Source organism: Amia ocellicauda, chromosome 19 (assembly GCF_036373705.1).
Source record: "Amia ocellicauda isolate fAmiCal2 chromosome 19, fAmiCal2.hap1, whole genome shotgun sequence".
Taxonomy (NCBI): domain Eukaryota; kingdom Metazoa; phylum Chordata; class Actinopteri; order Amiiformes; family Amiidae; genus Amia; species Amia ocellicauda.
The window spans coordinates 9,794,962-9,820,415 of NC_089868.1; the positions used below are offsets into that span (position 1 = coordinate 9,794,962).

Consider the following 25,454-nt stretch of genomic DNA (forward strand, 5'->3'; position numbering starts at 1 on the left):
ATTGTATGTCCTGTGTGATTTTTTTAATTAAACTTGCTAATTAAGGTAAGAGGTAAAACCATTATATAAAATATAATTAAAAAAATAGTATTATTAGATTAGATCTTATAATTGATTAGGATTCAGAAGCACATAGACACATTGATATTCATTTTTTTTTTTAGAACATGTTGCCCTATATGTTTAAAGGCACTTATACTTGCTGTGAAGGGGTACTTATTAATAGTTCACAGAACAAATGTGTATATATTTTCTGATTGAGATTAGATTGTAATAGCAAATGAAATGGGAAGAAAATATCACAACAGGATACATTTTGAAGGACTACCTCTCTACAGGAGTATAGTTGCTTCAAAACAGTCCATTACTGTGCAAAGAGGGCTATTCAATTACAGCACAAACGGTTAATTTTTTTTTCTCCAAAATAATAAAAATAATAACTGTAGAATAGCTTTCTTGTCCTTTTTATTAGTACTTCTTTTTTATTATTATTACCCTCTGTAACATACCAAAAAAAATCTACTCAGTAGTTAATAAAATGCCTGCAGATATGCGATTAATTTACTCTCTAAATTGTACAATTCAATGATATGATAAGAATTCATGGCACATACGGTAATTGAATTGGGAGTTCAATACTGAAGGTAGTCTGCGTTTGATACAAAGAATCTCTGTGTGATCTCTTGCATATGACCCGCGAATCTGCAAGGCAGGGTTTAGCTGAGGGAACGAGAGCAATTGACTGTTCAGCATACAAAAAATATATGTAAAAAAGTCCAGTGCTTATGCTAATACAGGGAATAATCAAGCTACATATTAAAAGGGTGTGATCCCACTTTCAGAAGCAGTGCACTTTCTTTACAAGGTAAAGTGTCTCTAAAAAGCTTTGTTCTTTCCTGCAAACTGCTGCTCAATGATACCTTGATCCAATCCAGAGTGTGTGTGTTTTAAAGGTATTTATTCATTAAACCATAATGGAGACAACGACCGTACTTTTTCCAAACTGGAATGTTCTGCGATTCCTCACGTTCTTGTGTTTACTCAGGTCAAATGGAAACATCACCCTGGCACTCTCACCCCCAGTGGAAGCTCATACATATTGCACCAGCATCATGGCAGTCTTTAAAATTAAGTTTCTTCCTTCTGCCTTGACCCCCAAACTTCATTAATGTATTTATGAGAAGAAGCTTGGCCTTTTGAAGCATTTAGGCAGAATTCATGATTGCAGTCAGTTCCACCAGGTATTACCTATACTAACCACCTTTAAAAAATAAAAATATGTATTTAAATTAATAAATCAATAATTAGAACCTTGCTACCAAAAATGTACATGAACCTTAATTCCATAGCAGAAAGTATTACAAAATTTAAACATGCATAAGCTTAAATTTGTTTCATTACTTTCCATTGCTTATTTTAATTAGCATGTCTAATCTGCAATTAGCCTTGAGGTCAGCTATGCTCTTAACCAAAACCTGTCTGTAACTATTTTTAATGGGGAAGAGGATCATTTTGGCTTCTTTTTTTTTAATTCCCCTGGTTATGATTTAAATTTCAGTTATTGGTCTTACAGGAGGTGAACAGCACTAGTAAAAATACCAACAACTGGATATGGTGAGCCAATTATTTTTCCTAAACACAGACAACTGAGAACACATTGCAGTTTGTCCCAATGAAACACATGAAAAAAGGGTGATTCAAGATTTAATGTGCTTTAAACATACCTTTTGTGTAGCACTGTTGATACTTTAATTTTAAAATGGAAAGAAATACCAGGAAGGTAGTCCAACAATGGAAAGCAATGTTATTGATAATTTAGAGTTGTGGAAAATGACTTTGGTGTCTTTAGAGAACTGATTTGAATGTTGGAAAAAACAAATGCATAAAATTATATGAATTGTGTGCAGCTTGCCTAAAGTTCACAGTATATAGAAAGATTTAAAACTATTTACATGTGTGTTGTCCTGTAGTCTAATAAAGGTCACATTAAGCAGCTAACCCCACCCACACACCCACCCCAATCCCATCCCACGGTCTTGTTTTTGTAAATTGTTCTGTAGCTCACTTAACACAAGAGTGATGCTCATGCCAAATGGAGGGACTTACCGCACATAACTGATTAAATAGGTGTTGAGCTACTCAAGAAAACATCTTGAATAAATGCCATTTCTTAATTCAGCCCGAACTTGTTACACCTACGCCTAACTCTTGCTAACTGAGACGTCTCTCCAATCTGTGGAGTACACTTACGTGGTTGAGTGGCTGTAAACTGGTTTTCCTTCCACACCAAATGAGTGCAGTATGAAATGTGACCTACTTTTTTTCCTTAATGAGAATAAACATGCATAAGTAAAGCTGAGGTACCCTTTAGCATTCGGCCTTTTTATTTTATTTAAACAAAATGTTTGTATTTTGGGGGATGGGAAGCTAGACTCGGAGTTTCAGTCTAATTCTAAAGTTAGTGTCTCTTTCCCTGAGATTTCTCTAGTGACAAAGCCAATTTTGTGAATATACTGTGATGTGAAGTGCTCACTGAGGGATAGATTGAGACCACTAAGCTCATTTCTCTTCACGCTTTAGTTGAATTAAGCCACTAGAGTTGAAAGGCATTGAGGAATAGCTTATTGCTGTGGCTAGCCATCCCATGATTCATTATCGTGCTCTTCCGTGGTATCTTCTACGTAAGTGACCAAATTAATCTGATACATTGGGGTGGATGTGCAGGGCTTATCTTCTGTGGTAAATTGAATGGACTACCTTTCAGGATCCATTCAACAGGAGAAGCAACAACACAGACATACACCTGCTTCTCAGAGTAACACCCTGTTCTTGAGTGTTCAACTATGATTAAGGCAGTGTAATAAAAGGTGTAATAATTTCAGATAGCTTTTTAAGCTTGGTGGAGACTGTAATGTTGGCCTTAGCAACAAAATAACTATCATAAGGAAGATATATATATATATATATATATATATATATATATATATATATATATAGTGACAATCTGCCTTGGCTATGCACGTGTGCAGGTCTTTTTCATGATCTTTTATGAGTAGAAACAAGTCGTGGCCCAGGGAGGAGGTTGCAAAACAGGGCTTTGCCTGTATGTTTAATTCAAAACAAAACTAAACTAAACAAAACAGAAAACAAAACCTAGCTCCCACTGGAGTCATAACTAATCTTACAAGATCATTCTACTTTAAACATAATCTGGAATAAACAAGTCATATATAGATATAGATCTGAAACCATTCAGTGTGACAAATATGCAAAAATTTAGGAAATCAGGATGGGGGCAAATACTTTTTCACGACACTGTATCTGCCATGTTTAACCCTGCCCCTTGGTTTGTCACAGTATATTACACTATTAAATGTAGGTGATTTGTAGTTAGAACATTTATACCATGCATGAGACCCTGAAATGACTTGTTTGGATGCCTCTATGGGAACAATATCAGCAGCATGTGCACCTACTCAGCAGTTTTCTCATGCAAGCAAATTCAAAGTGTTCCTTTTTAATCTAAATCTAAATGACAGTTTCCCCGGAATAACATAGATGTAGTTAAAATTAATAAGGCAGAATGAGTTGCATGTTGGGTAAAAAAATAAGTATTCACTTTTTTCTTTTATCTATTTATTTATCTCACACTGATGGTGACATCATAGATCTAGCTAGGAGCAAAATACAAAGTTGGTTGTTGGAAATAATTGGAAATGTAATTTGGGTCACCTATCAAAGGATTTATTAGGAATGTATCATGTATCCACTTTCTGCACCATTAAAAATCGAAATTAAGTGATGTGCTTAGATAAGCCAGGGTTTCGGTAGGCTTCACGTTGTGGTTAAATGCTTACTTTGCCCCTTTTGAAAATCATGCTGATCGCGTAGGCACTATGTCAACATCATGTTGTGGCTAAGTGTCAAGAGAGGTGACGGGCTGCTTGAGTTTTTGTTTTATTGTGTTGGTCACTATTGATTGTTTTTGATTTCTTACATTTTTTTCTATTAGTGCTATTTTCACTCATTATTCATTTTAACCACATTGTTTCTATACAGCCTACTGTTGACAGTGACCTCCTGCTCAATCCACTGTCATCCCAACTCTACACCTGTGCAATCTTAATCCTCAATTCCCTGTTGGTCAGGTTTTTATAAGGAGCAACAGGCCCCCATAGAGCAGGGAGAGAACTCAGAATACAGAGGATGGGGCAAGGAATGGAAGCAGGTAGGCGGGGAGATGGGGCATGGTGGACAAGTCATCCTGGAAGGGAACGTAGAGGTTGGATGTGTCTGCTTACTACAGCCCTTGCTGTCAAAAAAGTTTCTAGGCAGGTAAAATCTCTTTCTGACCTGCGGGAGGACTCACAGTCATGTTATTCTCCCTAATTCTCTATCCTGTTCCACAGCGACACTGGGCCGGAGGGAGTGCATTTTCTTTCCCCATTTCTCAAGCTCCATTTCCTACCTTGCCCCCGGGGAACCTCCACACTCTAACTTTTCTCCTGTGGCCCTAGCTGCTGGCTTTATCACCTCATTTTCTCATAGTTGATCGTGATGGACAGGAATGTTTGTTTGATCAACCTGACCAATTGAATCTTCCAGCATGGGCATGGTTTTGTTATTGTGTGTAGGAAAACTGAGAGAGTTTTTTTTTATTTGTTTTTTTAGCTCTCCTTCACCTCTCTCTTTGCTAGCTGTGGAGGAAAGGTTAGAAATCCTCTGTACACCCGTACCTGTTGTTGCTGTAGGGATCTTCCCCGCACTACCTCCCACCAGGGCCCTGCGGGATGGCCAGAGAGGACTGTGCTCAGCATGTGGATTTTAAAGGCAAACTCTTTTGTTTTGGCCACTAGAGTCTATTCCAGTTTCCTGACTTTTATATTTTTGTGTTGTTGCATATTTCTTTTCCATTTTATTGGTAATGTTTCTTGTATTGATTTGAAAGTTTTAATTGCCCCAAGAATTAAAGGCGATTTTAGAATTTATGATAGTTTTAATTCAACATGACCGTTAGCTATGTCATAAATCAACATAAATTGTGTAACCCTTGACCTGTTTATGTGCTCATGGTTCATGGATGAAGGCATAGAGAGTCAAATTAAAGGTGATTGATTTTCATATCTGGTGTCCGTGTGGCAGTCCTGGGAATTTGGGTGAAAGAATCTGTGTTGTAAATAGCTAAGGGGAAACAACTGAGGTCCTCGACCCCTGTAATCCTGAGGTGGCGTAGTCAGCCACCAAAGTAACGGACTTGTGTGTAGAGAATACCGCCTTGGTTAGATTGGCCAGCTAGTAGCTTTAGATCAATAATAGAAGAGAAACCTAATGTAAGAATGTGTCTACCCATGCGATTTGTTACATATGTATTATTTGTTGGCCATGAGTCTCTATCAAAGGGGGCCTTTACCACCTACGGTTTAATGCAGATTGCAGTGTGGTTCAGTTAATTTGGAGATATATGTGAAACTTCTGATAGTGATGAATTGCATCAGAATATTTCCTATAGACCAAGACCAATAGAAAAGGGTGGTCTCGGTTAGCTTGAAATTGAAGTTGATAAGTTTGAAACATTGCTCTGCCAATTTTGTTTTGCAATGTGAAAGCAAATGCATTAGAAATTAGAAAAGCACCGCTCCTAAAAAAAGAATCAAACTATGGAAGTCATGTACTCAAATGCAAAGAAACTGTTCAGCCTTGTCATATCGTAAGGCACTTTCACACCCAGTTCACTTGCAAATTATTCAAATCAAGGTTCACTTGATGGTTCACAGACGATGTTTTTTCAGTTTAGGTTTGGTTTGTTTCACACCAGGAAAATGTGATCATACTTGAATTATTTTGAAAGAGAATGAACTTGCAGCTTCATGCAGACAAGAATTGTACTGATTTCACATGCAGTTTTCCAAACAAGCTCGGTTCTCTTGCAGTTAACTTGAGCGGGGGTTCTGTCTTAAAATAATAACAGTTACAAAATGTAGAGTATTTTCACTGTTGTGGTCTTACTCTACCTTTCCTTTATTTGGTGCTTTTATTGTATAACTGCAGTAGAAACCTACAGAGAGATTATTATGTGTCAGCAAAGACATTTTACAAGTACTGCACTGTCAAGAAGTATTTTTTAAGGCTTCAACAAAGCGACAAGGCCAGGCAGATCCTTTGCATTTGATTCTGTCACTTCCAGTTTGGTTCTCTCTTTAGAGCAGTGAACCAGAATGTGTTTGCTTTCACATTGCAAAACAATTGGAGGAGCAATGTCGCAAACATACCAAGTCCACTTTCGAACGGACTGAGATCACCTTTTTCTAGTGGTCTCGGCCATTTGGTTTGATCCACCTCCAGATGTGATTACGTCACTATCAGAGTTTAAAAAAAAAAACGTAGATGTGTTAGGTCCCTAAGAGATTTACTTGAGTCTCCTCTTACTAGGCTATTAAAAAAATAACAATAATGCATGTATTCATGCATGCATTCATATCAGCCTTAATTGATCCACTACTGGGTGAATGCCTCTCCATGGGGGACTGGTAGTCACATCTCACCATGCTGGCCAGATGGTATGGTGAGTGCAACAAACACATGCACGCAGCTACAGGGCAATTTAAAGTAGCCAATCAACCTAAGCAGCATGTCTTTGAGATGTGGGAGGAAACCAGAGCACCTAGCAAAAACCCACACAGAGACATAGAGAACTTGCAAACTCCACACAGGCAGACACCCAAGGCCACAATCAAACCCGGCTTCCAGAAGCTACGAGGCAGCAGTACTTGCCAGTGTGCCACCATGCTGCCCAATATATGTTTATTTTTTTTTCCACAGGCAGGAAGATTATAGAACCATTGAATAAATCCTTTGAGAAAGCTCAAGGGTCAACTTATGTCATTGTCTCCCTTTTGTGCTCATACAACAGAATGCATTAGAAAAACTGATTTCACTAATCAAAGTAATGCACAGCTGCGGTAGTCTTAGAATTGACACCATTTAATTAAGAGGAAAGAATAAATAGCTAATTAATTGTAATTTTCACATTAAACAGATAAGCTCTCCCACCCCCTGGACAGACTGATAACACAATTAACAGGTGTCAGAGTCAGCTAAAAACAAAACAAATTGACGTGCTCCTTAGAAGATAAGGTCAAAAAGGATCAAGACTACTTATGTCATGTTGCAATCTGGAGGAGAAACACTTGAAAAATTGTCTTAACAAACTGTACCTCAATAAATATACACTTTTATTGGAGCTGTAAATGTATTTTTTTTTACCTTCCTAACACATTTTGTTACATATGTGTTATGGAACAGCAATTTTCTGGTTTATTCACAAAGAATCTAAAACCCAAGAGGCTGTCTTTAAAATAATAATGACTACGTCCTGTTTAGAACTCTAATATGGTTCATAAAAATAGTTCTCAACCCAAATTAAATGTAAAGTTGCATGGGGCAATATATATTGGGGTGGGGGGGGGCTGTGAATTTGCTTATCATACTGAGCAATTATGGCCAGTCAGGAAGAAGTGGTTATACATTAATCACATGATTTCTTGTTGCTGTTTTTAATGTATAAACACACACATACACATCTGTGGAAACTCATGGATTATAAAGCTGGCCTGCTAAAGTTCCCTGGCCTAAACAAACACATTTAAATCATTGCTACTGAGCTCAGCAGGGACATCTCTTCAACACTGTAGCTTAGCGTATTTCTGTTTCTCTTCTCACTCCAGGGATGAGAAACCAAATAGAAAAAAAAAAACACAAAGAAACTGTCCCAGTGCATAAAAGGCTTAGGGGTATGGCTTATCAAGCAACGGGTATGTTCCTTTTGAAAGATACATAACATTTTGTCCTTTGACTTCAGCAAGCACAGCGCATCAGGCGTGATTCACAGGGGATGCAAGAATTTACAGCAGTCAAACATTTACGAGCACCTCGGCAATATAAATCAAGTGATAGGACTCATAAATTTCCTTTAAGACTCATCACAACCTGGAGGATTTACACCTGGTTTATATATAGCACACTTATCCCTCCTGCTTGAACTAATTATAGTAGATGGATTTTAAATACATGCCAATGTGAAATAAGCTAGGTGGGCCAGTGCAGTAAAATGTAGTGGACCCAGATCAACCCTGCTTAATAAGCAAAGCAGCAACTTTTTTTGTGTGTGAGTTTTTTTAATTAAAGATTTTTTCACGGTTCATATTTGCTCCCTGTTAAATCCCGTGCATGGAATATTCTCACTGCTGTTTATATAGTATGCATGTTTTAATTTCTCTCCTCTTAAAAAACAAACACTTCTTATTTCTAGCATCTAAGTCTTGACGTTCTCTACATGCTAAGGGTTTATTATTAAATTAACATATAATCTCCTCCTATTCTTCTTATGATTTTCTTTTTTGTTTAGAGTAGGATAGGGTAGGGTAGTCCCTTCCCCCCTCTGCAAATCTTTATTCATGTACATTCAGTTATACCCATTTGTAGATTTGTGGGATTTGTAGACAATTGAGATCTGTCAGTTATGGGGGTACGTTCATTCTCATCAACCTCCTTTATGAGGAAAGAGGTTATGTCCATTTGCATAAGTAAGCATTATCTCTGAGGTCTAAAGCCACAATCATTAAAGCTCTACTAATCATCTCGAGTTAAGCTCGTTAGAAGAGTGTTGTTTGAAGTAATCATGATGAGGCAAGTGTTGTGACTTTTACACAGATAAAATAGTTAAACAAATTAAAGAAAGGGAAGGGGGAAAATAATGTGTGATTCTTGGGTAAAATAACTACCAACAAGTCAGCTGTGTCTGTCATCTACTAAACTATTCCAGGTTTCCTTACTTTTCTTGCCTCTTCTTGGAGCAAAGTTAGTTAGGCCCAATATTCCAGATTTCACTAGCTATGAGGTTTGTTTGCTGCTGGTAAAGTACCTCTGTTTTTTTTTAAGTTTTAAAGAAACGTTTAAAGTTAACTAAGGCTAGTAGTGTTATCACAGAGACTACAGCACTTCACTGTCTGAGACATTTTCTGTGTTGTTTCAGCATGGCAAGAACCAGCTGATGCAATAATGCACAATTTGGAGCATGTATATTGTATATGTGTCTTATGATAGTACGAGGTACACCGATCAGCCATAACATTATGACCACCTGCTTAATATTGTGTAGGTCCCCCTTTTGGAGACAAAAAAGCTCTGACCCGTCGAGGCATGGACTCTACTAGAACCTCTGAAGGTATGCTGTGGTATCTGGCACCAAGACGTTAGCAGCAGATCCTTTAAGTCCTGTAAGTTGCGAGGTGGGGTTTCCATGGATCGGACTTTTTTGGCCAGCACATCCCACAGATGCTCGATTGGATTGAGATCTGGGGAATTTGGAGGCCAAGTCAACACTTTGAACTCGTGATTCATCAAACCAGGCCACCTTCTTCCATTGCTCCGTGGTCCAGTTCTAATGCTCATGTGCCCATTGTAGGTGATTTCGGAAGTGGACAGGGGTCAGCATGGGCACCCTGACTGGTCTGCAGCTACGCAGCTCCATACGCAACAAACTGCGATGCACTGTGTGTTCTGACACCTTTCTATCAGAACCAGCATTCACTTTTTCAACAATTTGAGCTACAGTAGCTTGTCTGTTGGATCGGACCACACGGGCCAGCCTTCGCTCCACACATGCATCAATGAGCCTTGGCCGCCCATGACCCTGTCACCGGTTCACCGCTTTTCCTTTCTTTGACCAATTTTGATAGGTACTGACCACTGCAGACCGGGAACACTCCACAAGAGCTACAGTTTTGGAGATGCTCTGACCCAGTCGTCTAGCCATCACAATTTGGCTCAGATCCTTACGCTTCCCCATTTTTCCTGCTTCTAACACATCAACTTTGAGGACAAAATGTTCACTTGCTGCTTAATATATCCCACTGACAAGTGCCATGATAACAAGATTATCAGTGTTATTCACTTCACCTGTCAGTGGTCATAATGTTATGGCTGATCGGTGTATGTATGGGTTGGCAGAGTTGACTGTCTATTTGCAATTAAAATAAAGTTTGGAAACAAACAAATTGATTCAAATGTTAAAATTAAGAAAACAAGCAAACAAATGTTTAGATTCTGGCTTTAAACATTTTCTCGGTGAGGTGGTGAGGCTATTCCAGAGAAAATACTGTAAGTTACAAATGCACAAGAGATGAAAAATAAAGGTCTTTTTGGACTGTTTTAAGAAGAAAATAGAAGTGTTTAGGCTAAGAGGCACAGAAGACATTTACTTGGAAGTGTATTGGTTTTGGGAGTATTGCAGAGATGATGGAGAGGTTACTTATGGATCAAACGTTGCCTTGGGACAATACTTAATAATACCAGGTCTTTTAGTGATACCTCACACCTTCCATGACTTCTTCTGTAGCTGTTATGTAAAATACGGTATGCACCAGAAGGGGGATGAAACATTTTGCGATGTATTCATTTAAAAATCATCAGCTGATTGATGAGATCTGTCGATGGTCTGAGTCAGCATTTATCAGCAGGCACCGAGAAGATTAATGTTATCAACAGCTATGGAAGATGTTAAGGGGGTATAGTGAAGAAGAAAATAAATGCTGTCAAATAATACCCTTCCTCCTCATACTTTACAAATGAAGTGTTTCATTTGACAGTGTTGTACAAAAACCCAGCATAATTCATTAGAGCTTTGAGTACTCATTATAGCCTTTCCACAGTTTTGAAAGACTCATTACCTGCATAATGAACAGTCCTTCCAACACCGAGACCTTAACTTATTGAAAATTAATCTCCTTCAACAAAAAAGAGAGGTGCAGTTAAGTACTCGGTATCTTGTAGCAAGCAGCTAAGTGAAAAGTTATGTACTGAAAGGAGGTCTTCGCTGAAACCAAAACACAGACAAACAACAACACCACAAAAATTGTTAACGAAAAGAGAATTCATTCTTGAAAATGTGAGAGTCCTTATTTTACCTGAGTACAGTTCAATACAGATATACAGTTATATAATCCAGATACAAAAGCTCAACAAAATACTTACAATTGACTGTAACTTTCACAGTTTTCACATCTGGGGATGAAATGTCATTTTGGGCGCTGCATTCATAGTCTCCTGCTTGGTCTTTGGTGATGCTAGTGATAATTAGGTATTCTCCACTTTCATACTTCTTGGCTAAAATGGAAATACAAACAAAGTTGTAATTAACATGGCAATCAACATAACATATATTGCATAACATAACATTGCCTATACTGTGAATGAATAATGTCTATAATAACCATCTTTCTGTATTAACGTATAACTTGTTCCACATACAATAAAACTGGGATGCACAAGCTTTGTCTTGAGGACACTGTTCAGCAGTTTTTATAGGTCTTATATAACTCAAACCAAACTATTAAATGAGTATGTGGACCACCAAGACTGCTGTGGAGTCTTTGCTATGAAATATGTGTGTGAAATTCTGTGAGATTCTGGACAAATTGCATTATAAACTTCTGATGAACTGTAAAACGTTACATGGAGTAGTGGTTTAATAACAATGTAATAGATGTGTAATAAATGGTGAAGTAAAACATAAAACAAAGCAAATCCAGTAAAGCAAATAAAGTGGAAGGTTAACAATACAGTACATTGCCCACATGTAGTAGAATGAGGAACTTGAACAGTAACTATTTGTCATAGTTTTCCATACTGGGCATTGCAAAGTCCTGACACTGCTAATAACTCATGGCAGATTTGTGTTTGTACATCAGTGGATAGGATGGGACAGGGTATAGAGAAATATATGGGACCAGATATGGGATTGCAAGAAAGGATAGGAACTGGTCTAAGGAAAGCAGGCTGAAGAGACTTGGAGTAGTTCAAAAGCTATTGTCTGGGCCAGGAGATCAGCTTGTGTTATTGTTACAAAGGGAGGAATTGAGGGCACAGTAATACCTTCCTCAAAGAAGAGGAGGAACAGAAGGTGACATGATCAAGGGAGTCAGAGAGATCAGATAAGGGGAAGGAAAACAGTTGGTTGGATCTGAAGAGGATGAGTCTGAGGTAATGTGAGGTAAAAATATGTTTTAAAAGAATTTCAAAATATCCATAATGTGCCTGTTTTGATGGATATTTGACATGATAACTAACTACTGCTGGTGCTAGACTTGGAACAATCAGGGAATCACACACTAAGTATGGAATAAATCAGTATAAAATAGAGGGAGTATTAAATTAGACAGAATTTAAAAAGGTGTTTCCTCATGGGAAAGTAATAAAGACATGTAAAGCCAAGTCACAACTATTTATTTTTATCTCCTGTGGCATGAAACTTTCCACCAACACAAAAAATTTATCTATTGATTCATTTCAGTCTGTGCACTTCAAATTTCTTCTGAGGAAATAGACAATGCTTGTAGCCAACCCAGGGAACTGGTTGGGAAAAAATAATAATCATGTTATTCATTATGGAGGTGGCTGTTGAGTGTGTTTACTACCAACTGTGAGACCTGTCAAGTAGATTGACACCTATTTGCATAATTTAGTTCAAAGTGCTACCAACTGTAGGTTAAAATTATCCATAAAGGGTTAGATTTATATACTACTTTGAAATTGCGAACTTAAATTATTAAATGGAAACGATGCTCACAATTATATTTATTCTATTTATTTATTTATTTATTATCAGTGTTGATTTTTTACTTGCACTTTGTTAGGTGTAAATTGAAATGTAACACTTTTAAGGCTTTCAAAAACATAACATAATGCCTGCAGTTTGGATCCATGGCTTGCAGGGAGGGAACTGTGGAGACATTGAATGATTTTGCTGAGGCAATTAAGCCTTAAGAACAATCTAAGCCTAATGATGTTGAATTAAAAAAAAAAAAAAAAAAAAAAAAAAACAATGGAGGAAATTTGGGTGCAAATTAGAAGGACAAGGGGTTCACCAATGTGGAAAATAGGTGGTTTTGTATGTGGGATAATAAAATGTAAGAAAACATGTACTTTGTCTTGTAATCTTGCATTTCTGTATGTACTAATATTACTACACCTACTACTACTACTACTATTATTATTATTATTTTTATTTCTTGGCAGACGCCCTTATCCAGGGCGACTTACAACATACTACTACTACTACTACTACTACTACTACTACTACTACTACTACTACTAATAGTGGTAATAATAATAATAATAAACATTTGTCATAACAAAGCCATCACAGCAGCTAATCCAAAACATTTAAAGTATGACAGATTGAGAATCTGAATTAAAAAAAAAATGAGGAGTGCTGGATTGGCAAGGGAATATAAGACCATATAATTAGCAGTTTGAAGGATTTCTTGAAGGCAATAGAGAGCAGATGCCCAGAGGACATACAAACTAGCCAACAAAAAACAAAAAAACATCCTGAGTTCTAAGAGTGAATACAGATTTGAGGTACTTCTTTTGATTCAATGCATTTTTGAGTCATTCCAATTGGTTTGAAAAGTTTACTTGGTGAAATGACAAAAATCAAAGGACACTACATTTTCCATTAATGTATTTGAAAAGTGCATGGAAATTGCTATATATTAAATTATCCCATCAATGCCTTTATTGTTACATTAATGTGACATTTTAAAGCATTCATTCCATAACATTCTATTATAATGGAATAATTATCCACTATGTACTTGCATGTTGGTAATGGTGTTATTATTATAAAATGGGACCTTACATGGCATGAATTTGAAAAACTGACAAATTTCATGTATAGTTAATCTATACGTTTACAAATATAATTAAATACGTAACACATAAAACAGTAAAAACTAACTATATGTTTAATATATTGAACATATGTGTTATCTTTCAAGTCGTAAGCACTACCCAAGGGGGAGGGGTTTCTGCGCACTTCCGCAGGAACCCGATCGAAACATCACTCTATCAAAGCTGCCATTGGCCCCTGCGCTCATCACTCAGAACAGGTCCCTTCCCACTTCTTGTTCTATAAAACGTGACGTCAGCGCAGGTTTGTCCTCTTTTGCCTATTCGCTTGACTCAGGAACGTAAGCTCTCTGTGTCTGTGTTTGTAATAAACATTCAAACTGCGTTTTTCGGCTGGCTGGCTCACTTCATAGTGTTGTTCCGGTGTCCCCGGAAACCCCGGCACACATGGTGTGGTTAAGCCTATGGGCCTACGCAGCGCTTGTATTCCAGCACCTGGTGTTGGCTATACACAGTGTTCAGTCCGGCAACAGCAAGGTTGCGTGTGATTGGTGTCGCAGCGCCCCCGTGTTAATAAACGTTGCCGGGTGGAGACGCACTTACGGCGGCGGGCCCGCTAGGCGCTCCACTTGTTGCAGAGGTGTTCCAGTTGTTGTGTGCCCCCAGTGCAAACACTGATCGGCGCCTCTGCTGCACGTTTCCCTGTGCACGCGCGTGTGCACTCGGCGCTCTGCGATGAGCTCCTCTCGCCCCCACCACTGTGCCGCTTGTAGCCACCGCACCTTGCCCGCCTGGAGTGGGGAAGTCTTATGCCCCGTCTGTGTGGGCACCGACAGAGGGCGCGATTTGGCCGCAACATCCGGGTCCGCTACGGCGCGACCAGAAGTCCGCCATCTTACCGGGCGCCGCCGCGCCCGGCGACTCCCCACTCCGGCGAGTGACGGGGGGGCCTCGGGGGCGCTGGATCTCCGCCTCTCCCCAAGCCCCTCTGTCCCCTACTCCAGGATGGCGCCTCCTGCGCCAGCGTCCCCACCTACTCCCGCTGCTGCGCCGGCTGTCGCTCCCGCACCTGCCACAGCAGCTGCCCCCCCCGCGACAGCCACGCCGCCCCTGCCTGACGTCCCCGCGGTGCGCGCCAACGACGAGGAGGAGGGGTGGAGCGACGCCCCCGGGCTCCCTCCCCCTCTTCTGAGTCTTCGCTGGCCTCCTCCCCGCCGCACCGTTGGCAACAGAGATCAGGCTCAGTGGACAGAGAGCGCAATGAGGCTATCCTTGCTCTCAGCAGCAGGATGGACCAAATCTGCACTCTCCTGGCCACGCAGGAGGAGGGCAGTAGAAGATCCACCTGGGAGGAGGACCGCCCGTCTCTGGGTCCTCACGAGGACTCAGAGCTCGAGGCGGAGCTCATGGAGGAGGAGCTGGTCGCTCCCACCCCTCCTCCTCTGTTGAGCGTGGACGCCCCTCCTGCTCCCACGGGACAGGACAGGGAGTTCTGGGCAGTCATCCAGAGGGCTGTGGAGTCTCTTCAGCTCCCCTGGTCCTCTGATCCTGCCCCGCCATGCTCAGCACGTGCAGCGGCCCACACGGGCCCTCCCGCTGCTGCCTGACCCCCTCTAAGAGCTGAGGGCTACCTGGGACCATCCGGCAACAGCCCCCCCCCCTTGCCAAGAGAGGGGAGGCTTATGCCAGGACCCAGGGCGCGGCAGAAGCGGGCTTGGTGGATTTTCCCTGTGAAAATTCCACCATAGCCACGCTCGTCTCCCTACCTCCGCTGTCCGCGGAGCCACGCGACCTGGCCTGCCCCAACAGGCAGTGTCGCATCACGGAGACGCTGCTCCGGAGGGCGTATGAGGCTGGAGACCAAGCGACTTGCCTCCAAAATACGGAAAGCCTGCTGGCCTTGTACTTGGCTCAGCTGGCGGAGCCCACGGAGCAACATGGCACATCACCCATCCCGCCCCCTATCTCGGAGATAGCGGCGGTGGCGGATCAGCTGGTCACGGTAATGCGCCAGGGGGCAAGGGCGACAGGGCGATCCTTGGCATCCATTGTGGCGGCGCGCTGCCAGCTTTGGCTGTCCCAGGCACGGCAGGTCCCTGAGGTGGACAGGACTCGCCTCATGGACGCCCCTATCTCGCCGGGCTTTACTTTTGGCCCCTCTGTGGAGGAGCTGCTCTCGCGCACCCACCAGGAGAGGGAGCAGTCCCTGCAGCTGGCCTGAGTGTACCCAGTGGCACCTCAGGCCGTTCAGTAACGCAGGCCGTCTGCGGCAGCTCACTGGCGGGGAGGCCCCCCGACCGTGGCTCCCAGGCCACAGCCCAGGCCACAGGCCGGACCACAGCCCAGGTCACAGCCCCGCCCACCTGCCGATCTCCGCCAGCGTCTCACTGGCAGGCAGGCGCCCCCCCAGGCTCGCCGCCTTGGCCCCGGCGGCCCACGGCAGCTCGTGGTAGGAGGGGACCCGGCCCGACCCCGCCTCCTCCACCACCCGAGCCCCGTCCCCGAGGCGTTCCAGCAGCCTCTGGCCCACCTTTACACCCCCCAGCAACTTTCCAATTGGCAACACTGCACCCAAGACTCTTGGGTGCTCCAAATTATATCAGTTGGCTACTCCCTGCAATTTCAGACACGTCCACCCCATATTTTATTTTATTCCCCATACTTCCTTGTGCCCAAGAAAGATGGTGGTTTCTGCCCCATCTTGGATCTGAGGCGCCTGAACCGCCACCTCAAGGTGCTGCTTCAAGATGCTCAACCTGCGCACCATGTCCCAGGCCATTAAGCCCGGCTACTGGTTCACCACGGTGGATCTGAAAGATGCTTACTTTCATATCCCCATTGCGCAGGCGCAGAGGAAGTTTCTCCGCTTCGCCTTCGAGGGCCGAGCATTTGAGTTTGCTCTTCTCCCCTTCGGCCTGTCACTAGCGCCACGCACTTTTTCCAAGTGCATGGACGTCGTGCTAGCCCCCTTGCGTTACCAGGGGGTCCGCGTCCTCAATTATCTACACGACTGGCTGGTTTGTTTTCACTCGAGGGAGCAGGTTCGGTTTCACACGGACCTGATTTTAGGCCACCTCTCCGAATTGGGCCTTCGGGTCAATCGAGAGAAGAGCCGCCTGACGCCAACTCAGCAGGCACAGTTCCTCGGACTGCGCCTCAATTCCGTTGCCATGCTCGCCACGCTGGCGCCAGAGAGAGTTGCCTCAATACACACGTGTCTCTCCCTCTTCCGACTGAGAGCTCGTGTCAGGGTGTCCCTTTGCCAGAGGCTGCTGGGCCTCCTAGAGCCTGCATCACAGACCCTCCCCCTCGGCCTCCTCCAGTTGAGGTCGTTGCAGTGGTGGTTTAGGTCTCTCAGGATGCACCCTCGCCGCGATCGAGCACGCCGAGCAGTCTGCGACGGACGTGGAGTCCGAGGCAGGTGGACGGAGCCAGCACGGGCCCTCCATATCAACATCCTAGAGTTACAGGCAGTACTCCTTGGACTGTCTCGTTTCCTGACAGTCCTGCGGGACAGACACGTGCTGGTCCAGATGGACAACACAGCAGTGGTTGCCTATATCAACAGGCAAGGAGGTCTCCAGTCGCGCAGACTGTATTGTCTAGCACGCCGTCTGCTTCTGTGGGCACAACCATGGTTCCGCTCCATCAGAGCAGTTCACCTCCCAGGCCTGTCCAACACGGCGGCGGACCTCCTCTCTCGGGGAGGCCCCCCGGTCGCGGAATGGCACCTCCACCCGCTTGTTGTACAACAACTGTGGAGCCGGTTCGGCAGGGCAGACGTGGATCTCTTTGCCTCGGCAGAGTCCACACACTGCCCACTATGGTTCTCCGTCCAAGACCGCTCAGGAACCCTAGGGATCGACGCGCTAGCTCACAAGTGGCCGCGTTGTCTCCTTTACGCGTTCCTACCGTTCTCCCTTCTCCTGGTGGTCCTGGAGAAGGTCAGGAGAGAACGAATGACAGTTCTGCAGATGGGATGGTGGCCTCGCAGATTCTGGTTCGTGGACCTGATCGCCCTCCTCCACAGAGAGCCTTGGCAGCTCCCAATGAGAGCGGACATATTGTCCCAGGTGCAGGGCACGCTTTGGCACCCCAATCCGGGCCTCCTCCAGCTCTGGGCCTGGCCCCTGAGCAGGAGCGATTGATTGCCTGGGGTCTGTCGGACGCGGTAGTTGCCACTATTCAGTCGGCGAGAGCTCCCGCAGTATTCCTACCGCTGGCGGAAGTTTAGCACCTGGTGCCAAGACGGCGGTCAAGACCCAATTAATTGCCCCATCGGGGTCATATTGCAATTTGTACAAGAGCTGTTGGACCAGGGCAAGTGCCCGTCCACGCTCAAAGTGTATCTGGCGGCCATCTCGACATGTCATGTTCGGATTGATGGCGAGCCTCCTGGGTCTCATTTTCTGGCTGTGCAGTTTCTAAAGGGAGCTTGGCGGCTACGGCCTCCTCGAACCCTTTCACTGCCCGCATGGGGCCTTGATGTAGTGCTGGACGCACTTTCCCAAGCCCCATTTGAGCCACTGAACCTGGTTTCACTTAATACTGCGTTTTTGCTGGCAATCACCTCTGCAAAACGCGTGAGCAAGTTACACGCCCTGTCCGTACACCCATCGTGTGTCCGTTTTGCGGGAGATGGCTCCAGGGTCACGCTACGGCCTAACCCTGCGTTCTTCCCGAAAGTGCTGTCTCCATTTCATGTCAACAGGCCTATTGAGTTGATGGCTTTTCATCCTCCTTCCTTCGCTTCAGAGCAAGAGAGTCGGCTTCACCTGCTCTGCCCTGTGCGGGCCCTCAGGTGCTATTTGGAACGCACTAAGGACATTCGGCACTCAGACCAACTGTTTGTGTCTTATGGAGTGCGGACACAGGGCCAGGCGCTTTCAAAGCAGCGCCTCTCGCATTGGATTGTGGACACCATTACCATGGCCTACGAGTCTACTGGGAACCCAGTGCCTGATCACCTGGTGGCCCACTCGACTTGAGACTCGAGGGCCCTTTTTCAAGGTGCCCCCTTGGCAGACATTTGTGCGGCTGCAGCTTGGGCCTCGCCGCTTACATTTGCCAGGTTCTACAGGTTGGATGTGACGGGACCGGTCCCTTCCATTGGGAACCCGGTTTTGGCTGTAGTCGAGCCCCAGTAGCCTGCAGGCTCTGGCTTCTGCCTTTCCTCTCCCAGTCTGCCCCTGTAAGTGCATCCTGAGGGAGCTAGTGAACCGTGTCTTCCCTTCCACCGGACTATGCCTTCCAGTCGAGCACCCACGCGAGCTGCTCCTGGATGTACAGACAGCCCTGTTGATGTGTTCCCGGGGCTTGTCGTGCGGCCTACAGGCATGTTGCCTTAAGAGGCCGCCCTGTATATAGTTCATTCATTGTAATTGTGTTGCGGTGGTGCATGCGTTTGGCCTGTACCCCGCTCTGTGTATTGGTCAGCAGGTCTGTGGCCCGCTCTGGCTGTATTATGCCATAGAGCAGGGGACCACTGCTGTTGTCCTCCAGGGGAGGGCACTTGAGTTCTCCAGTGCCCCGCTGTGTACATAGTTCATTTATTCGCACGGTAGAGCTGTAGTTTGCCTGGGTTAGCTGCGCTATTTGACAGGTGTCAACTGCTCCTGTGTTCCACGTTTGGCGCATGAGCCAGCTCCTGCACCCCGTGATGTATATATGTATTATGTGTTAAACAGCAGGACTGTGGCACCATTCTAAAATTGTAGAATGGAGTTTACTGCTGCTGTCCCCAGCTGATTGGCACTTGAGTTCTCTGCCTTGCTGTGTATATAGTTCCTTTGTTAACACAGTAGAGCTAATGTTGCCTTGCGTTAGCCGGTCTAACCAGCAGGCGTCAACTGCTCCTGTGTTCCATGGGCGGCATATGACTTCGTTCCTGCACCCCGTGGTGTATATAGTTCATTGTACGAAATCTAAATTGTCAGCACAATGGAGCTCTTCCACTCTGTACTGTTTAGTTGAGTTGGATGCTCTTGTGCTGTGCGCTGACAGCATGAAGGTCTTGCTGTCACGCGATATATATATGTATTGTGTATTGTTCAGCTTGGCTACTCTGTTGACTAGCCAGCTATGTATTATATTGTATTTTTCTCATTGGGTCTGTGGCCCCGCTCCTATTGGATCAAGGGTCCACTGCCATGATATTGTGTGGAGGACGCACAAGTGCTTGATTGCCCGTGCCAGACATTGTGCAAGTAGATTACGGCCTCGCTCCTAGCTGCACTAGTAGAGCAGCTGGCCTTGCTCTTGTAACCGGAGGGCGTAAGAGTTAACCTCTGTAGCCCCGCTTTGTATATGCTGATTGCAGACAGTTCCCGGTAGAGCGTGACTACGGTCCTCGCTCCTGGACGGCTCAGGTGTGGCCCTACAGGGCCCCTGAGGTTACTGTCTGGAATTGTGTTGCCGAGGTCCCCTAGCGGTGCACCTCGCGGCAGGCTCCCTTATCAGCTCGCTGCCTCCTCCCTTGCGACGGTTTTGTTATACAGTAACCCCTCCCCCTCGGGCAGTGCTTCCGACTTGAAAGATAACGATAGGTTGCGTATGCAACCCCGGTTATCTGAAAAAGGAAGCACTGCCCAAGGGTTGCAAGGTCGCGTGGGAGTCCAAGCTCCCGGCAAAAGAGGACGAACCTGCGCTGATGTCACGTTTTATAGAACAGGAAGTGGGAAGGGACCTGTTCTGAGTGACGAGCGCAGGGGTCAATGGCAGCTTTGATAGAGTGACGTTTCGATCGGGTTCCCGCGGAAATGCGCAGAAACCCCTCCCCCTTGGGCAGTGCTTCCTTTTTCAGATAACCGGGGTTGCATATGCAACCTATCGTTATTTCCTTATGGGAATAACTGACAAGTCCTTCAACAGATTTCCTCATCTGTTTCTGACTCATCTGTTTAAAGCAATCTTTGACCATTGTTTCATGGTCCATTTCTATGTCCCTATGCATATTTTAGCCTTTTTGTCTTGTTCACCTTTCTTAACAGAGGTTGTCGACCAGAGAAAACTTCATAATAAAGTACTGCATATCAATGTGTTATTAATAATGTATATATGTTTATTAGATGATTCATAAGTACTTTATAAAGCATTAATACTGCATCAAACATAGTTATAACTCAGTTATAGCAATACCTGGGATGGCCACAAAGTCAAACAGACAGCCAAAAAGTGTCCTTCTTATAAATCATTTATACTCAAAAAGTGTAAAATAATTTATTAGGAACGTTTCAAAGCAGTAGTGAAGTTTGCATTATGACCAGTTCATAAATGATTTGAAAGATTGTTGCAGGCGTGACACGGAAAAGGGAAGCTATAGATTGAAGCAAGTGGAAACACATATTGGGGATGCCTCCAACCAGCACTGGATCGAATCTTCATAGTTATTTCATAATTTATTTTGACATGTATTATTGTTAGTAGTAGTATAGTAGTTGCATTAGTATTATTATTGTTTAATGACTTGGAGACAACCTTTGTAAATTAAAATAAAATAAAAGTAAAATAAAAATAAAAAAAGGATCTGTTTCTTGCCTGCATCATGATATTTTCTATAACAGAAGATCTCCAGTTTAAACCTAACATTTGTTCAAGATTGTTTTTTTGTTTTTAAGTGGTGGCTTCCAGGCTGAGCATATTCCCACACACATTGTCCTTCACTCCATCTCCTTCAGAAAAGGGCCTGGAATATTTTCTCTTTCATTGGGAAAGGCACTTGCCCAACATTTATTTCACAAAACTGAATGAATATGCACTCTGATTATGACATGAAGCGCTATTGACTACCCCATCACTTCAGCCATCCTATTGAATTGATTGTTCTGATTAGACCACATATCTGGAAAGTACATGAGTGAAAAGGCATCACAAGGCACAAGCTTCATATATTATATATACAGTGATTATAAAAAGTCTCAACCTCCTTGAACTTTTTCCACAATTTGTTGTCAGTGCCTCAGAGTTTAATGCATTTGCATGTATCCACTTATCTACACACTATATTCCACACTGTTAAGGGGAAATGTTTTTATTGTGAAAAGTACAAAACTGAAATATCATAACTTGATAAGTCTCCACCCCCATGAGTTAATACTTGGTGGAAGCACCTTTGGCAGCAATTATAGCTATGAGTCTGTTGAGATCTGGGATAGATTTGTCATTATTTGTCCATTCTCTTTTACAAAACTGTTCAATTGACCTTTTTAATCCTTAGCCACTACAGGGTAGTGTTCGGATGTATGCTTTAGGTCATTGTCATGCTGGTGATTGTCAGCTTTCTTGCAGAGGGTTTTCCTCAGGTTTTCCATACTTTGCTTCATTCATTTTACCTTTTTATGACAAGTGCCCCAGTACTTGACAATGAGAAACATCCCCATAATATGATGCTGCACACCAACATGCTTCAAAGTAGAGATAGTGATGTGTTGTGTTGGGTTTGCATTTAGGCCATTTCTTAGCTTCATCAGACCACAAAACTTTATGTCATATGGCTACAGAATTTTTTGCATAATGTGATTGGGTTTCAAGGTGGGCTTTCATGAGTACCATACAGTCCAGATTTGTGGAGGGCTTGGGATATTGCTGTCAAATTAACACGTCGACCAGTGTTGGCTATAAAAGCCTGTAGGTCTTGCAAAGTTGCCATTGGCCTCTTGGTAGCTGCTCTGATCAGTCTCCTTCTTGATCGGTCATCCAGTTTGAAGGGATGACCTGATCTAGGCAGGATCTTGGTGGTGCTATACTCCTTCCACTTCTAAATTATCACCTTGACTATGCTTCAAAGGATGTTCAAGGCCTTTGATATTGTTTTATGCTCACCCCCTGATCTGTGCCTTTCAACAACCTGCTCCTTGGTGCTCATGGTTGAGTCAATAGAAGAACATAAGAACATAAGAAAGTATACAAACCAGAGCAGGCCATTCCACCCATCGTGCTTGTTTGGTGTCCATTAATAACTCAGTGATCCAAGGATCCTATCCAGTCTATTTTTGAATGTTCCCAAGTTTTCAGCTTCAACCACATCGCTGGGGAGTTTGTTCCAGATTGTGACAACTCTCTATGTGAAGAATGCCTTGAAGCCCAATTTCCATTTGTGTCCCCGGGTGAGTGTGTCCCTGCTGATCTGGAAAAGCTCCTCTGGTTTGATGTGGTCGATGCCCTTCATGATTTTGAAGACTTGAATCAAGTCCCCACGTAGTCTCCTCTGTTCCAGGGTGAAAAGGTTCAGTTCCCTCAGTCTCTCAGTAGGACATTCCCTTCAAACCTGGAATAAGTCTGGTTGCTCTCCTCTGAACTGCCTCTAGAGCAGCAATATCTTTCTTGAAGTGTGGAGCCCAGAACTGTACACAGGATTCCAGATGAGGTCTAACTAGTGCATTGTACAGTCTTAACATTACTGCCCTTGTTTTAAATTCTACACTTTTGACAATATACCCTAACATTCTGTTTGCCTTCTTCCCCACATTGTTTGGATGGAGAAAGTGAGGAGTCCACATAGACACCTAGGTCTTTCTCATGCGATACTTCATCTAGTTCTATTCCTCCCATAGTGTAATTATAGTGGACATTTTTGTTACCTGCATGTAATACCTTGCACTTGTCCACATTGAATTTCATCTGCCAGGTGACAGCCCACAACTGAATATTATCTAAGTCCCTTTGAATAGCCTGTGCTGCCGAGATTGTATCTGCTGAGCCACCTATTTTAGTATCATCTGCAAATTTGACGAGTTTGCTAACTATCCCAGAGTCCAGATCATTAATATAGATTAGAAAAAGCAAAGACCCTAATACTGATCCCTGTGGACCTCCACTAACAACCTCACTCAAGTTAGAATCAACTCCTCTAATCGACACCCTCTAATCAAGTCCTTGCTTTGAAATGCACAATCCAGCAAAGGGAACCTACAGGAACAAATGGAGGCCATTTAACTTGATGTGTAATTTTGAAGGTGATACACATGAGGTCATTTCAGATTACTATTATAAATAATTAATATTAGTCATATATATATATATATATATACTGTATATACATACACACATTTATATATATTTTCTGTACACTCATTTTCTCATAAATCATTTCACTGATTTCTTTATTTTTATTTTCTCCTAATTACTAATCACAATCCCAGTAGGCAAGATGTCCTGAATATGCTTTGATCAACAAACAAACTAAAAAAACTAATTTGTATTTGATTCCTGCCATCAACGCTTTTCATAAAAAACAAAACATTTCGATCAAACAATACATTAAAATCAAATATTGATAGCTATCATTTGATATATAGGTTTGTTATATAGATACAACAATATTCTGTGAAACAAACAAGATTCAAATTGAATAAGCCTGTCCAACTCTAGGTTTACAGGTTAGGGCCTAAAATAATTTAAATTATCTTTATCCTTAGTGAAATGCACTGCAAATACGCCCAAGCATTGGTAGTGTCAGGGTTGAGTAACTCCAGCCCTTCTGGGGCCAAATTGGTTTATGTCTTTCTTGCCACTTCACATCTGTTTTATTAATTTGAACTAATTATTTGAATAATGTGTCAAATTAGTGGTCTTAATCCTTTGAATGTTAGAATAAACATTATTTGAGGGAATCCTAAGCCTTTAAAACATATCCACTACAAGTTCATTGCCATCTAGGCCTGCAGATTCTGCAAATTGTACGCATTTCAACAACCTTGGTGAAGAACTGGGTGAAGGACTGGATTCCAATACTTTCAGCATCAACTAATGAGAAGACATTCACAGTGGTAATCCAAGATGTAGAGACATAATAGGATCAAAGCAAAAAGAGAAATAAACTGAAACAAAAACACAGATGGGATGACTTTGAGAAGAAACAACTCCCCAGAGCCTGCCCTTAAAGTAAATACATATGTTTGACTTGGGGGGCATATAAAACCATCTGACTGGCTATCCAACCAATCCAGGATGTAAGTTTAGTCTACCTTCAGAGCAAACATCAGAAGGCCTTGTAAAAATACTGACAGATTGTATTTGTCAGGTGTGCAAAAAATAATTATTTCTGATTGTGATAGTACAAGTCTGTTGAGTAAAATATATTGAAAAGGGGGCATCCAGTTAAGCTTGGCAACTCACATCACCCAAGAAAGAGGCCCCTGGTCTCCATGGTGTATACCCCCAAACTATTAAGAGCAGGTGGCAATCACATTGGAGGACACCTGGGGAAGCGACAGATGTTTTGCCAAATGCAATTTCTACATGGATGTGTTCTTGTTGCTCATATGCATCCATAGGCATCTACTCCAGCTTTCTTTTCCAAGCCTGGTACTGCATTAATTGTCACTTTCAACTTTCACTCGACCTCATTAAGTTGAAAATGTGCAAATGCAGTATTAGCACTCCCAGCAAAGCTTTCAGGAACCTAGGTATTAATAATCAGTAGGAAGATGTGGACCAAGATCCTGTGTAATAAATCCTCGAGGAATCTACTCCATATTGTTTTTGACAACTACAATGTTTGCTTATGATAGACACTGTTTAAGCACTGAGCATTCACTGTAGACTATACAATAAAAAAAACAGAGCAATCCAATTCCATTAATCATTACAGTAAATATAGTGATACATACATGCATACATGTCACAGACAGACTAAAAACATAATTTGCAGTACATAGTAAACTCAATAATTAATAATAAAATATATAGTCATCCTTATGTAGAAATGACCAATAGAAGCTTATACTGATTGATACAAATATATAGGTAACACTTCATAATAACAT

At 42.8% G+C, this 25,454-nt stretch overlaps 1 protein-coding gene across 1 annotated transcript in view; it reads right to left on the reverse strand.

The window, feature by feature from the left end:
• negr1 (neuronal growth regulator 1) overlaps nt 1–25,454 on the reverse strand; it is a 269,540-nt gene that overhangs the window by 97,380 nt on the left and 146,706 nt on the right. The window contains exon 4 of the mRNA XM_066692238.1: nt 11,032–11,163. Coding sequence (XP_066548335.1) covers nt 11,032–11,163 — 132 coding nt within the window. The remainder of the gene's footprint in view (nt 1–11,031; nt 11,164–25,454) is intronic.